We start from the raw sequence: 14,785 nt of genomic DNA, 5'->3' as shown, positions 1-14,785 counted from the left end.
CTGTCCAAAAGAGAAAGAACCAACCCTTCAAGAGAAAATTTGTAAACTCTACCCATCTTGTATGGTGTTCCATGAGTGCCAACACAGATATTTCAAAGAACTTTCACAGGAAGCAAAACAGCTTCTTTTCCCGAGAAATTAAAAAACCCATTTAACATCAAATCCAAATATGAAGATTTCCATAATACAAAATCCAAATATGAAGATTTCTATAACAAGTAAACTTTGAAACAAAAGGTTTTCAAACAAATTCCACTTTTACTTACTGACAAAGACCAGAGTTCAGATTTCTCTGTGACTCTAATTTAGTTTTACAAACTCTTTAATAGATTCAAGGTATCATTTCCTTGTTTCTAAAGTGTTCTTTATGTTAATTAGGCTTAGCAAAAGAAGCAGAGAACTCTGAACTTAGATCCTAGGAGCCCAGGTTTTCATTTCACTTTTATACATACATAAAAAAGCCAAACCAAAGACCCCTGAAAGAAGTCAACAGAAGCATAACTAAACGTCCACACAAACCACTTAAAGCATATTCACAATGCTGTCTTGTTAAGCAATTGTGAGCCATGTATCAACGCTCAGAACAGAATTAGTTGTATTTTATTTCAATGTGAATAAAATCATGTGCATTAAACCAAGTCTATTAAGGGACAGACTTTGGTTCAGACTAATGAGTTAATACAGGGGTAGGCCACCTATTGCATGCATGCCAAAGGCGGCACACGAGCTGATTTTCAGTGGCACTCACACTGCCCGGGTCCTGGCCACCGGTCCAGGGGGCTCTGCATTTTAATTTAATTTTAAATGAAGCTTCTTAAACATTTAAAAAACCTTATTTTCTTTACAGACAACAATAGTTTATTTCTATATTATAGACTTATAGAAAGAGACCTTCTAAAAACATTAAAATGTATTACTGGCTCGCAAAACCTTAAATTAGAGTGAATAAAAATGAAGACTCGGCACAGCACTTCTGAAAGGTTGCCAACCCCTGAGCTAATATATCCACCTCCTGCTTTCCTTGGCCTGAAGTCACAATTGCCTCTGGGTCAGGGCAGGAAATCTCAAGGGTTTCTCATTCTTCAAGTCTTAAAATTTAGGGGTCAAACCTCCTTCAGTGTGTGCAAAACTCAAATATTTGGATATGGTATGGTTGCAAAGCTGAAACTTAAAGGAATTGACGGAAGGGCACCACCAGAAGTGGAGCCTGCGGCTTAATTTGATTCATCAAGGAAGGCTCCCATTTTAACAGTAATACAGGAAATTAGGTGCAATATATTAGGTATATAATGGCATGAAGTTTCTTCCACAAGACTCCATTAGACAAAGTTTTCTATTAAACAAGGGCATTGCTCACAAACTTAACTAGTAAATATTTATGAGCTAGATCTTCAGCTGCTGCTAGTCACTGACTTCAGCAGCTACACCAGTTTGCACCAGATAAAGATCTGTCTTCAAACTGAAAAACTGTATGGTAAGTAGCAAGGGAATACTGTTGGATATTAGGGATGCTTATTTACACTCCAGAGAGATTAGAAATCAGACATTTCTTATGGGTGAGAAATGTAGCCTGTTTAGTGAAATGCAAATTTTAGTTACCAATGGCCATCAGAATAAAGTATATTAAAGGTCTAAAAGCGACCCTTATTCATGAGGATTTTGGAGAGGATATTTCAGTCATTAATTTCCTTGCAGGCCATGAAAATACACTTATAGTCACGACTGGATAAGCAGTTTAATTGAAAATTGAAATGTGGATCATTCTTTAAAATATATAATCTTAATTCGTCTGAGCTGAATAATCTACATCAGGGGTTCTCAACCTTTTTTCCCCTGGGGCTCCCTGCCCTCCCCCGCAACATGCTGTAAAAACTCCATGGCCCCCCGTACCACAACTGTTTTCTTTTTCCTCGTGTAAAGGGGTAAGAAGCAGGGCAACTGCCTGGGACCCTACACCACAAGTTGTTCAGGCTTTGGCTTCAGCCCTGGTTGCTGGGGATTGGGGCCCCAGGCTGCAGTCCTGCGTGACAGGGCGTCAGCTTTCTGCCCTTGGCCCTAGTGACTCTAACACCAGCCATGCTTGGCAGACCCTCTGAAACTTGCTCAAGGGCCCCCAGGCCCCTGGTTGAGAACCACTGATCTATATCATCTTAAAGAGGTAAACTAATGCTATCATTAACTGCATTAAGATTCTGTCTGCATTAGAAAACAATTATTTTTAATGGAACCAGAAGAACAGAACGGGTTTAGGCACAAATGATTCTATGTGCCCACTCTAGCCATGCTAATTCATGTTCCAAACTGTGGCAGTATTGCCCTATGTCAGTGCCAGGACGCCTCTAGACTATTTCAATTGCAATGGCCTCTGAATACCCATCCCACAGGCTCCAGAATTTTAAGAGTTTTCAAAAGACCATCAGTGCACCATGGGACAGTAGCAGGACTGTCTCAACCATGATGAGAGCTAATTTGGTCCACACTGGAATGGTACAGAATGAAGTACTTTGATATACGTACATGTATACTGGTTGGACCTCTTTTGTACGTGACCAAGTGTTTTTCAGATGTACTAGGAAGATGTTACTGTTCTTAAATGGTGAATTTATCTCGTATACGTTAGACCTAAGTGGCTGTGCTCACTACACATGCACAAGTGATCCTTCCTTAGTCCCCAGTCTCATTTCTGGGAGGAGATAGGCTCCAAACATCTCAATAATGCCAGCTTTGAGGAAGAAGTCACCTGGATCTCCAAGCTATTTAAAAAGACCAGCTAAGAACAGTATTAATACTAGTTCACAGTAACTCTGAACTGATGTGCTTTCCATCAGGTGATTTACATTTAGTTTCTAAACTGTGATGCCTCACCCCCAACCGAGTGAATGCTGCATCATTTCTCAGATTTCTTCATATGGTCACTAATACTGGAACAGCTGAAAAAGATCCATGCAAGAGGAAATTCTCTAGACCCACATCTTGACTAAATACCTCCCCCAGTGATTAGTGAAGAGAGTATTCAGCAGAAAAAAAAATCTCTATGGAATGTTATGCTTTACTTCTATTCATATTTACAATTGAATGTCTATGAAACTGACACACCTATACAATTCTCCTTGGATGAAGGAACTGTTGGCTTCACTGTAAGACTCAAGTATAAGGCTACAACGTAGGAAAACTGGGAGATTTGGGAGACAAGAAATTACCAGGGTGCAGAGGAACTTGTTGCAAGATGTGGGAGAACAGCATCAATAAAAAATTCATGCACTTAATTGTACAAGTTACTAACCCTCAGGCTTCCACGGCTACCCACTGACATGCGCTCATCTTCATCTGAAGCCTAGTGAAGAGAAAGTGTAGGAGACAAGAAACAATTAAAAGAATACAGATAACAAGCAATGAAAAAAGTAACGACAGAATCAATGAAACAGAGGCTAGAGGGAGGAAAATCTTTGGTGCCAAACTCCTTAAAAAAGGCTTGCCCAGTACATGCTTCATTTATATTAGATGACAAACATGAGAGGAAATACAACAGAGCCACATCAAACATTGTATTGCCTGAAAATCGTCCAAAGGAAATTCTAAAGTATTCCCCTACAGGCTGAACAGGTTAGGAGCTTGTACAACTCCTCTTTGTGCAATGCCTAGGTCATGCAAAACAAACAGGTTCATTGTTCTCTTGTGCGAAAGACTGGGTTTTTAATTTGCAAAAATCTCCCCATAATTCTTTGCAGAGAGGCATGAAATGTTGGACCAAATTAACAGTAAATACATTTGTTTTTAAAAGACAGACTACCAGTGTGCTGGAAGTGACGTATGTAAATATGTATGAAGCAGGCACAAAAGAAAATACTAACCGAGGCATTTCTTCTGGATCTACGAGAATAACGCTCAGTGTCTTCCTATCAAAGCAGCAGAGAAAAGAAGAGTAAAATATTGAAAGGACAGAAATAGTAAAACAAAGCTTCAGTAAGAAAAAATGAAACCTCAGCAGGGTTGACAAGGAAGCTGGATTTAGCAAGGTTTAATCTGATAATGACAGATGATGCACTGTTGCAACTGAGGAAAAGAATTAGAGCTTTCTACTTCCCTATACCTGTTCTCCTTCCTTCATCCCAGCCCATTCTTCACTACTATACATTTCTAAAATACAATGGCAAGTTATAGGCATTGTTTTCTTTATTTGAACCTAGTGTAGTTATAGCCATGTTGGTCCCAGGATATGAGAGTGACATTGTAGGTGAGGTAATATCTTTTAGTTGAACCAACTTCTGTTGGTGAAAGAGACAAGAATACGTGTGGACTTTCTAATGTGCTGGCAGTTGCTCCTCTCCGGCTCTGCCCCAGGCCCCACCTCTACTCTACCTCTTCCCCAAGGCCCCACCCCTGCCCTGCCTCTTCCTGCCCCATCCACGCCCTGCTTCCTTCTGCCGCCATTCCCCCTAGTGTCCTGCCTTCCGCGGCGGGCGGGAGGCACTGGGAGGGAGGGGGAGGCAATGATCAGCGGGGCCACCAGCCAGTGGGAGACACTGGGGGGAGGGGAGGCACTGACACAGGGGTTGCTGGTGGGTGCACTGCACCCACCTTTTTTTCCCCCCATGGGTGCTCCACCCCTGGAGCACCCATGGAATCAGCGCCTATGGAGACAAGCTTTTCAGCTCCCCAGGGACCCTAAGAAGAGCTCAAAAGTTTGTCTCATTCACCAAAAGAAGTTTCTGCTTGTCTCTCTTATTAGTACCTAGACATTCACAGTGCAAGCACACTGATTAAGACAGTTAAATTTATTACCCTAATGGATCTGAGAACCTGTAGCTACAGCTCTTTTTAAGAGAAAGCTTTCTAGCTTATATCCCCCCTCAGAAAGAAGTCTTACACAATTTGAATGACATCCTCTACCCTGTGAAAATGAGAAGGCAATCCATCTTTTACTGTGGGTTTCACTGAAATACATGGCCTTTGCTAACAAGCTAAAAGAATCTGTATCCTACTTGCAATCACTGGGCTATATTATACATTGCCTTGTATGGGAACTTTGAACACTGACAATCTGGTAGGATGCACTAAATTTCAGCAAAATGGTTTTAACACTATTTAGCAATGGCTAAAAAGTGGACTGCAAAATAAACGTATGTGATGTACAACTATATTTGCCAGAGGCGAGTTTAAATTTGTAGGTTTTCAAGCAAGCTTCAATATTCTGTAGTTAGCGCTCTGCCCAATAAAACCAAGCTCTGGATTTGGGAAGAACTAGAGATAGGGAGCTCTCGCTCTCTCTGCGGATAGCATGCAAGGTTTCGAAGTGACAAAGGCTGACTTGTGAGCTCTCAAGGGAGTATCATCAGGTTTGGCAGATAGGTCTGGCTCACATGCTCATACTAATCACCATTTTCAGTGTGATGAAGGAATTTTCCCTAGGTCAGAAAGACAGGGACCTTGGTTTTGTTTTTGCCTCTCTGCAGCATGGGGTAGGGGTCACCTGCTAGGATCCTCTGGATATAAAACACTAAATCAATTCCCTGCATTTGCCAAGGCCTTGGGCACTGGTGCACCTCAAACCCTTCTATTCTCTGCCTGTGGCACAGAACAGTTTAGTCTTCTGAGGGCTGTAATACTTGAATCTAATTCAGGTCAGTAGGACAAGGGTAATGGGGAGGGGTTTAGTGCCCTGTGATGCGCAGGAGACCAGACTAAATGATCTGGTTGTCCCTTTTGGCCTCCAACTCAACGAGGAATTTCACCTTGACTGGATGGTAAGTCACCTTGACAATGGTGGGAGTGTAAACCAAGAAAGTGTGTGTGTGGCTAGGGGGACAGGGGAAAGCGATCAGGGTTCCAAGAATCAAGCCAACAACTTCCAAAAACTAACTCATGTTACCAGGTCAGGGGTACCCTTTTGAAGACCAGCCTGGGAACAACAGCCCTGCCTCCAGTCCCTAACTAATGAAAGGCTTTATAAACTAAGGATCAAAGAATAATTTCTTTTTAAAAACAAATAAATACATTTGAAACCAAATCTGGTCTGTTTTAGCAACAATTTTAGTTATCAGCGGGGAAAAAAACTTTTCCAGTTCTTTAGCCAATTTCTGTGTGTGATTTTAAATCAAGAAATCCATTGTGAGCAATTATTTCAATCTTATGTTATGACCATTGGACAGTCGGATATTCTTCAGAGGCTAATCCATGTTTGATGGCTTCCTACATAGTGAAAGCTAGGAAGTTAGATTTCAGAAGTGATGGGAGCGGGAGCATCACAAGAGTAATGCAAGAGCATGAATGTTGGTGTTTGCCCTTCTAACTACACTGTATAAGGTACAGTTGAAGAGGATCACAGGGTCAATGTAAAGATGTCCCTGGCTACAACCCACCAAAGGTTTAAGTATTTATTCAACCTGGACATTGAGAACTCAAACTATCACAAAAAATCAGACCAAAAAAAGGTATATCCTATTGCTAATGCCAGCAATAGTTGCAATGTGTTTTAATTCCAATCAGTTTTAACAGTTTGGGAACAGAGCTTTGTGAAGCAGAACAACTTATATAATCACATCCTATATATTAGACCCTTCAAACTGACTACAAACAAAAACACATGCAAGCAATACTCCAGATGCAGAGTTCAACAGTCTTCATAAGATTGGAAATTAATTCTTCAAATATAGCAATATACCTGTCCCACGGAAAATTGTAAGCTGTACAAGATTTCAATGTTAAAATTATTTTTAGCTTTGTTGGTCAAGGCCTACCATCCACTGCTCGATGTCACCCCACTTTGTATCCAGACCATAATATTTCTATAGACAGAAAAGGGAAAAACAGAATTTAGATGAGAAAGATAAGCACTGAACTTTGAGACATGCATTGCCATGGTTCTGCCAAGCTGCATAGTCCATCTCTCACACTGAAACATGCACGCTGCTCAAGGATTAGACAAACATGCCAGTGCAAAGCTGCAAATTGCAGAGTGTGACTCAGCTCCTTGATGCCACTGTGAAAAGCAGCGCATGCCTGAAACAAGCTTCCTTGTAAAGAAGAAAAGTGTTCTGTTTTGTTTTTAAACCAGACAATCATAAGCAAAGCTGTGGGGAAAGGAGTGAGAAAGGGTGCAATGAGTCTTGGGTTCCTGAACCAGTTCAGTCAAGACTTGTTACAAGGGATCTGAACATAACACTTTCAGGATGAAAAGTTCCATCAAACCATGGATTTGTACACTTGGAAGGAAGACAAAGTGATTAACTTAGCGTTCATCTCCATGTATTCTTATGAAAATGAACAATCTTAAAAGATCCTTTTCAAAATGTGATAGGCTTTTCCACGACTTTCATCATCATGAAAGTGGTACAATATCATGAATGGCAAGAGCTTACACATTATAAGGAACCTTCAGTACAGTTTAGGATGTGCAGAACCACAAAAGCTAGAGGGTAAGGTCTGAAAAGCCCACACCCACTCAGTACCAAATATCACATATGCATTCCAGGAAGAAAGTCTTCAGTTTCTTGGCTCACAGTTTCTTTGCAAAACAACTCTGGAGTAACCCTACTGATTTTGTGATTGGATTAGACAAGAAGTGCTTTAGAGTTCAGTAAACTAACAATTTCAAGTTTTTTCTTCCCATATACATACTGTATTAAAAGCTCTATTTTGGAGGTTTAATGAAAGTCTACTTAACACAAAATAGTACGACAAACTTTGTGAAAGTTAAGACAAAATTAAAGAATTACTGCTATAAAGAAGAATCACTGGAAATGAGGAGTAATATCAGCACAGATAGTTCCTATTTAGGAGGAAGATGCACATCAGAACAATTTACTTGACTAATATTCTCCTCAAAAAGATTCCTATTATTGTAAATAAGCCCACATCTAATCTTTGCTTGTACCTGCATTGTTGGCAGTGCCTTTGAGAGGGACACAGGGAATTGTTTTTAAAAGCATGGCTTCCTATTTTGTTTAGATCTCATAACATTTAAGTTAAACATTCAAGAACTGAAAGTTTTTAAGGTATACTCAGTGTTTAGCATCAACTCACTTCCTTACTTCCTAAAACAATCTGCTTATGAGAAAACTTGGTGAAAGAGACATTTGTTGGCTGTCCTTGTCTAATTCTCTCCGATTACAAACATCTTGCCTTCAAACTAAAGGGGTGATCCGGTGAGGCCCCCTCCCCTGGAAAGAGAAAAGCAGTGCTTTTCAAAGCAGATCATAAATATCACTGCTCAGTTAGGAGAATCTGGACAGACAAAACCACATGATCAACTTGACAGATATCATTGGTTTGGAGGAACAATTGAGAATGGGTGGATGGATGCTTACTGCAGTCTTATACAAGTATGAAAAATATTAGAATATAAGCTTCCAAAAGCAGTGTCTGCCATTTAAATCAAACATTTTTAAAATAATTAAAAAATAAGAGCATTTATTTAGTGCTTTATATGTTTAACAGCACTATGCAATCATGATTCTAGAACATAAAGAAAAAGACTTATTCGGCAAGATAATTTACTTGCATGTTTAAAATTTGGTACATAAGTTATTGCTTCTCTTTTCCACAAAGCATTTAAGCATGGGCTCACGAACCTTTACAATGCTCATACACTGCTTAGCCAGAAAGAAATAAGAATCCAAAGTGTACTTCAAGGTAGGGCTTAATACAGTTTTTGGTACTTCTTCTTGTGCTTTCTTCAGTAACTGACCATGATTACAAGCTTTATGCATCTCATCACAAGTGCTGAGGTAGAAATGTAATATATATGACAACCTACCCCAAAATTAAATATAATCTAAGGTCCCAATCCTGTAAATAAATGCACTGGTTTAGACAACTGCAGAGTCCTGTCTGGCAAAACTTACACATTTTGCTTTGTAATATTCAGGACAGGTAAACTGATTAAAACGGCACATTTTCTCCAAAACAATTTGCTTGGAATTATGTCTGGTAACCAGATTGATTTAGATGATGCAATTCAAGCCTAAAAATTCCATGAAAATAAAAAGCCCAACCCACTGTGTTTGCATAGGAAGCTTTTATAAATAAAATTAACAATATGCTAAAGGTTTTGTGAACCATGCTTTCTGCACACTTAATCCTACGGTTTGTGACCTGGCCTTCTGAAGTCAGACTTGTGAACAAGGACAAGGAGATATCCATAGAAGATTTCAATGTTTCTCAAATTTACCTCCAGGCAGTTTTACAGTGCCTTCCTTTGTGCCTTCCCTTCCTCCACCCACCTAAAGCTACAAGGTTTAATACCATTGGTGAAAGAAAGGCTACTGAGTGCCTTAGAGGTTCTATTTAATTTATAAAATGCTTTGATATAAACATGATCACCTCATATTGACTGAAAATATTTGGTAGTCTTTTAAGTATGTGAAAGTATAACAGACATTTGCCAAACCAACTATGTCAAGTCTCTTTCTTCAAGTATTCAAAGCTGACTTATCTAGTTTCCCTGCAGATTTCTCTTACAAATGGTAAGTAATTCTAGGACTTTTTCAAGAAAAATTATGTTCACCCATTCATTTGATCTTTGTAGTTAGTATGCTATTGCGAGCTTCAAGTGCTATTCTAGCCAGAAAAGTGACATTAAATAGCATTGTGAGGTTCCAGTTTTAACATCTGCCAGTGATTTCAGATCAAGTTTACTCCATTTATAAGATTTAGAAAAAACTAACTGGCAGCTTTTAAAACACTAAAAATGGGATTTGAAAGTTAAACTAGGTAGTTCCTGGTTCATGTAGTAATGATTCTGAAGGCCAAATTTTACCTTGTTCTAGCTACACAATCAGAATGCCTCCAATGGGGATGTACATATGTAGTGTAACTAAGGGTTAAATTTGATCCCATAATTGGGACTTACTTAACAACCCTGTTGACGTAAAGACAGAAGCTGAATTCAGCTTGCTCTCCCAAAACAGAGTTGATTCGGCAAGGGTAATAAGATTAACATTTATTTTTGCCACTGATGTAATCAAGCTATTACTCTGAACAAATCGACACTTTCTTATTGACGTGATCTGTTTTACATACTCACTTTTCAGAGTATAACAGTACTTTCAGAACCCTACACTACATGGTCAGCCAGTGAAACATGCAACAAAAGGATACTGGAGTGACAGGTCAAAGCAAACCAGAGTTTGATTTTCAGAAGACACTTATGGTGCAATGAAAGGTAACAGTCTCAGAAAGGCCATTTATTAAATAAGGTGGATAACAGCAGGTTTATATAGTCTTGGGTTTCCTTCTTCCCCAAGATATCATGATAACTAAGTATTTTTTTAACCAATTTTTCCATTTAGGTGCTATACAGTTCATGCACAGCAAGTATTGTACAGCTTGAGATTTTGACATAACATGAAGACTTGCTGATGATTAATAACTACCATTATAAACATTAAAAATTGTAATTTTTGCATTAATTCCACAAACTACTGTACAGTTTATGACACATGAAGCCACCAAATAGTTTCACATTATGCCTGATTTGTCAAATTAATTTTTCGCTGATTACGCTGACCATTTACATGCAAATCAGCAGGAGGGAATAACTTGAAATTATGAGATGTGAGCTAGAAAGATACTAAAGTTAAAAAAAGAGTGTTTGACAGAGGAGAGGGTTGTTTTAAAATGTTTGACTAAGTACATTATTTTCTTAACTACCAGCAGAACTCTCAGAGCTGGGGTAAAGGAGGAACAGTTAGGGTATGGAGATCACATAACAGTTAAGGACAGTTCCACACAGAAAAAACCTGCTGCGTACCATGCATTCTTGAGGGGTTTTATTTCTGAAATGGTATCAAGGCCCCTGATGTGACAAAAATGCATGCAAATCATAATACAAGAGACCAGACAAACCCTACCTTTTGGACCTGATAGATCTACAGGAAAAAGGGGAAGAGGAAAGAAATTGGGAAAGAAAATTGCTTGTATGAATAAATTAATAAATAGCAATACAATTTTAGAACCTATTGTAAGGGAAAAGATTGTTTATATAGTACATACAGTAAAGTGTGAATACAGAAATAAGCCATAATTGAAATCCAGGAAACCTTTGCAAAATTAAACTCTGCTTTTTCTCTCCAGCCTCCCGTTATATTGAGTTTAGTCAAATCATGCTCTTCCTGATTTTACACCCACTTGATACTATAATACAGAAACAGATGTAGCTGCATGTTAACTTGTAAAAACATTTCTCAAGCTTTACATTGAGTCTGTGGCAAGATTCTTTCATTTCAAAGATCAGATGATGAGAATTGGATTTGCACCATTTGCCTATTCCACTCTCCCTCCAAAATGGTGGACCTCCAAATATCTATCCAAGAGGACAATTATGCATCTACCATTACAATAAAATCAAATGAGTTTAATAGCATTAGCTGTAGATTAATCTGCCAGCCCTTAGTAACCCTCCACTTTGTTTCTGGGTTGTATTTAGCTAAGGAACAGCAATGACATTTTAATAACTAGCAGGAAACTGCATTATCAAGTACAATTTTCAATCTATTAGTTACACAGAAAATGTGCCAGCTGTTGGCTAGGATTAACAGTACTGCTCAAAAGCCTGTAGGTATACCCAAATGCTTCCAACTGTGTCCCTCCTTCCTCTGTCCAACTTTTAATTGTAATTGTTAATAGGCCTCCAATGATCAGATTGAAAGTGCACATCTGCACCAGTAACAACTGCACTCATGCTACTACTAAGAAAACTGTTGCCTAATTTCTTAATAGTTTGAATAGTACACCAAACAAATTACCCACATGCTCTCTTCTCTAGTTAGTTTACTGACTATAAGAATTTACTTTAGTTTTTAGACTAATGAGGATAGTGTGTTTGTACTGAAAGAGAGAGAAAAGTGTAGAGAATGGAACAAGTTTCCTTTTGAATTGGTATTACTACCTCTACGCAACAAGCAGTTTTCGTATTAAACAGATACACAGTAGGAAAAACATTGAACCATGGAGGACTAGAAAATAGATGCATTCTGTTGCACATGTAGAGAATTTAGAGGGCTGGTCAATTAAGGAAGCTCTTAATTCTCCAGTCTAGCAGAACTGCCAATCAATTATTAATTTACCTAACTTTTTTTTTTTGAGAGAGATTCACAGATATTGAATAAATCCTATCACTTCTGAAACTAGGGGGCACATGCTCTTCTATGGGGTAAAAGTCCATCTACAGAATACAAATCACTTTCAACTCTGAATTTCCTCTTCATTATTCAGTGCGGAGTGGGGAGACGGGTTGGTCCAGCTATGGAATGGACAAGTACTCAGTCCCCCTAAATCAGTGAATTTTGAGATACTCAGAGACCCGGCATCTCCCGTCTCACAGGCTATGCCTGTGCAAAATCTCCCCTCAGGGTGATGGTGAAGGGCAGTTGCAGAGTCTGTGTTAATGCCTCCGAAGTATTAACTCTGAGCACAGATGCAGGGGGATAATTGGGACCTAGGTCTTCCCCACACAGCTAACCAACCTGTGTATCTTTGTGACATTATGATACTGTATTGATGCCAGTCTGTTGCTTTGGAATTAGTTAATATTTCAGCATTATAACTTCAAAATTAATTAGGAAGGAAAGGTAAGCTATAGGAGAAACACTTTGTAGTTGAGCATGTACCTTGTGCACCGTTGGAGAACTTTTTCCCCTGAATGGTACCCATCAGGGTGACCTGAGTGATATCGTCATGCACCACTGCATGCCGATATAAGAGAGCAGAGCCACTCCCCCAATCTCCTTCAGGTTCTTCTTACCGGATAAACTCCCAAGAGAGAGAGAAGGAATTCAGGTTATGGAATGGACATATGCAACACATCTCAAAGAACAGTTATGAAAAAGGTAGGTAACCATTTTTTCTTCAAGTGACTGCACATCTTATCCATTGTAGGTGACACATAAGCAGAACAACATTGAGGCAAGTTTGCAGTCTATCTGAACAGGGATTGTAGAACAAATGTCCAAAAAACTAACATTCTTCCTGGACTGATGGGAAATGGCATAATGAGTGGCAAAAGCGTGTACCCTAATGACCATAATTCTGCTTTGCAAAGGTCTCAAATAGGTACTTGTGCTAGGAAAGCTGCTGAAGCTGCTTGTGCTGTGGTCAAATGAGCTGATACTTTAGGGGCAGCGTGACATTAGCTAACTAGCAGCACAAACAAATGCAAGAGAAAATCCAGAAGGAAGTCCAGGGTGGAAACCAGTTTGCTTTTCATGATGTCCACAACTGCAACAAATAACTGAGCAAAGATCGGCCACGGTCCAAGGAGAAGGCCAATGCTTCTCACATCCAATTAATGAAAAACTTCTGCTCATCTGCATGCACGAGGCTTCTTGGAAAATATTGGTAAATAAATTGCTTGATTAATGTAGAAACTGAAAACTACCTTTGTCAAGAATTTTGGGCAATGGTGGAGGTAAACGTTATCCTTATGAAAAACCACGTAAAGAAACCAAGGCTCCCAATTTACCTACTCTCTTTGCTGAGGTTATTGCACCAAAAACACCATTTTCATAGAGAAGTTGAGTAGGCGGCAAGTCGTAAGAAGTTCAAAAGAAGACCTCATTAATTTTGTTAGCATGAGGTTGAGATCTCATGGGGTTCTTGTACCAGAAGAAATAACCTATCCAATCATTTTAGAAATCTGATAGCAAATAGTTTTTTTCAACTCCATAACTACTCACTGCAGAGTGGAACATTACAATCACAAATGTACTTTAATGGAACTGTCAAGGCACTACTGTTGGAGGTGCCAAAATGTGGTTAATGGAAGCCTGCCCTGGAGAGAGACTTCTCTGCTGAGACCAGATAAAACAGCATTTCCATTTGGCCGGGTAAGTATGCCTAGTTCAAGGTTTTCTGCTTTTCAGAAGCATCTCCTGAACATTTTTCAAGTCAGTCATTGCTAGTGGGGCTAGCCTTAAAGCGTCCATGCTGTCAAGCTGATGGCCTGCAGATTGGAATTGAGCAGATGGTCATGGTCCTGAAAAATCATGGCTGAATCTAATGGGAGTGGCAGCAGAGGCCTCACTAACAACACTAACAGGGTCAAGAACCAGTGTTGTTATGATCTCTTTCCATAGGGCAGTGTTTCCCAAACTTGGCACGCTGCTTGTGTACGGAAAGCCCTTGGTGGGCCAGGCTGGTTTGTTTACCTGCCGGTGGCCAGTACATCCCTCAGCCCGCTCTGCTTCCAGCAGCTCCCACTGGCCTGGAGCAGTGAATCGCGGCTAGTGGGAGCCGCGATCAGCGGGACCTGAGGACACGGCAGGTACACAAACCGGCCCGGCCCGCCAGGGGCTTTCCCTACACAAGCGGCGTCCCAAGATTGGGAAACACTGCCATAGGGCAAAGTCGTAGCAATTCAGGAAAACTTGCTGGTTAGAAAATCACAGCTGTAGACCTCCTGTCAAGTAAAAGTTTACAAACAAACAGGTCCAACCTCTTTGATTCCTTACTATTCGGCACTGACACTTGGTGACTCTGCCTCTCCTGCACACTAGCTGCTGCCACCACCAAAGAGACTGGGAGTGGGTGACTCTAGATACGGTAAAAGCCCTTAAGAAGGACATAGTATCTCATCTCTGTCCATTGTGCTATAGACAGGACAGAAGGTGGGGTCAGCCAAAGCATTTTAACTGGCTTCAGAATTGCTTCATTAAAGTGCCACTCTGGAGGTTCTCACAGAAGCCAAAATGTCCACTAGCCTGTGAAATTTCTCACAGACCTCTTCCGCTTGAATATCTAAAAACATGGGCACCCTTTTAAGCAGTTTTTGGTGAGCTTTGTAATCCTC

The 14,785-nt window shown here is 39.9% G+C and overlaps 1 protein-coding gene across 7 annotated transcripts in view; it reads right to left on the bottom strand.

Moving 5' to 3' along the window:
- The window catches only part of LRRFIP1 (LRR binding FLII interacting protein 1), a 211,037-nt gene that overhangs the window by 66,559 nt on the left and 129,693 nt on the right, over positions 1-14,785 (bottom strand). For 5 of the 7 annotated variants that reach the window (XM_050916117.1, XM_050916110.1, XM_050916112.1 and 2 more), the window contains 4 exons: positions 10,851-10,868; positions 6,738-6,785; positions 3,852-3,896; positions 3,284-3,334 (listed from right to left, as the gene is read on the bottom strand). The exons of the other annotated variants lie outside the window; for them this stretch is intronic. In XM_050916117.1, the coding sequence (XP_050772074.1) occupies positions 3,284-3,334; positions 3,852-3,896; positions 6,738-6,785; positions 10,851-10,868 (162 nt within the window). The remainder of the gene's footprint in view (positions 1-3,283; positions 3,335-3,851; positions 3,897-6,737; positions 6,786-10,850; positions 10,869-14,785) is intronic. 7 annotated transcript variants of the gene reach the window in all.

The sequence above is a fragment of the Gopherus flavomarginatus genome, chromosome 10 (assembly GCF_025201925.1).
Source record: "Gopherus flavomarginatus isolate rGopFla2 chromosome 10, rGopFla2.mat.asm, whole genome shotgun sequence".
In the NCBI taxonomy this organism is placed as follows: domain Eukaryota; kingdom Metazoa; phylum Chordata; order Testudines; family Testudinidae; genus Gopherus; species Gopherus flavomarginatus.
Note: the sequence above shows the minus strand (reverse complement) of the source record. Positions and strands in the feature narration are given on the sequence as shown.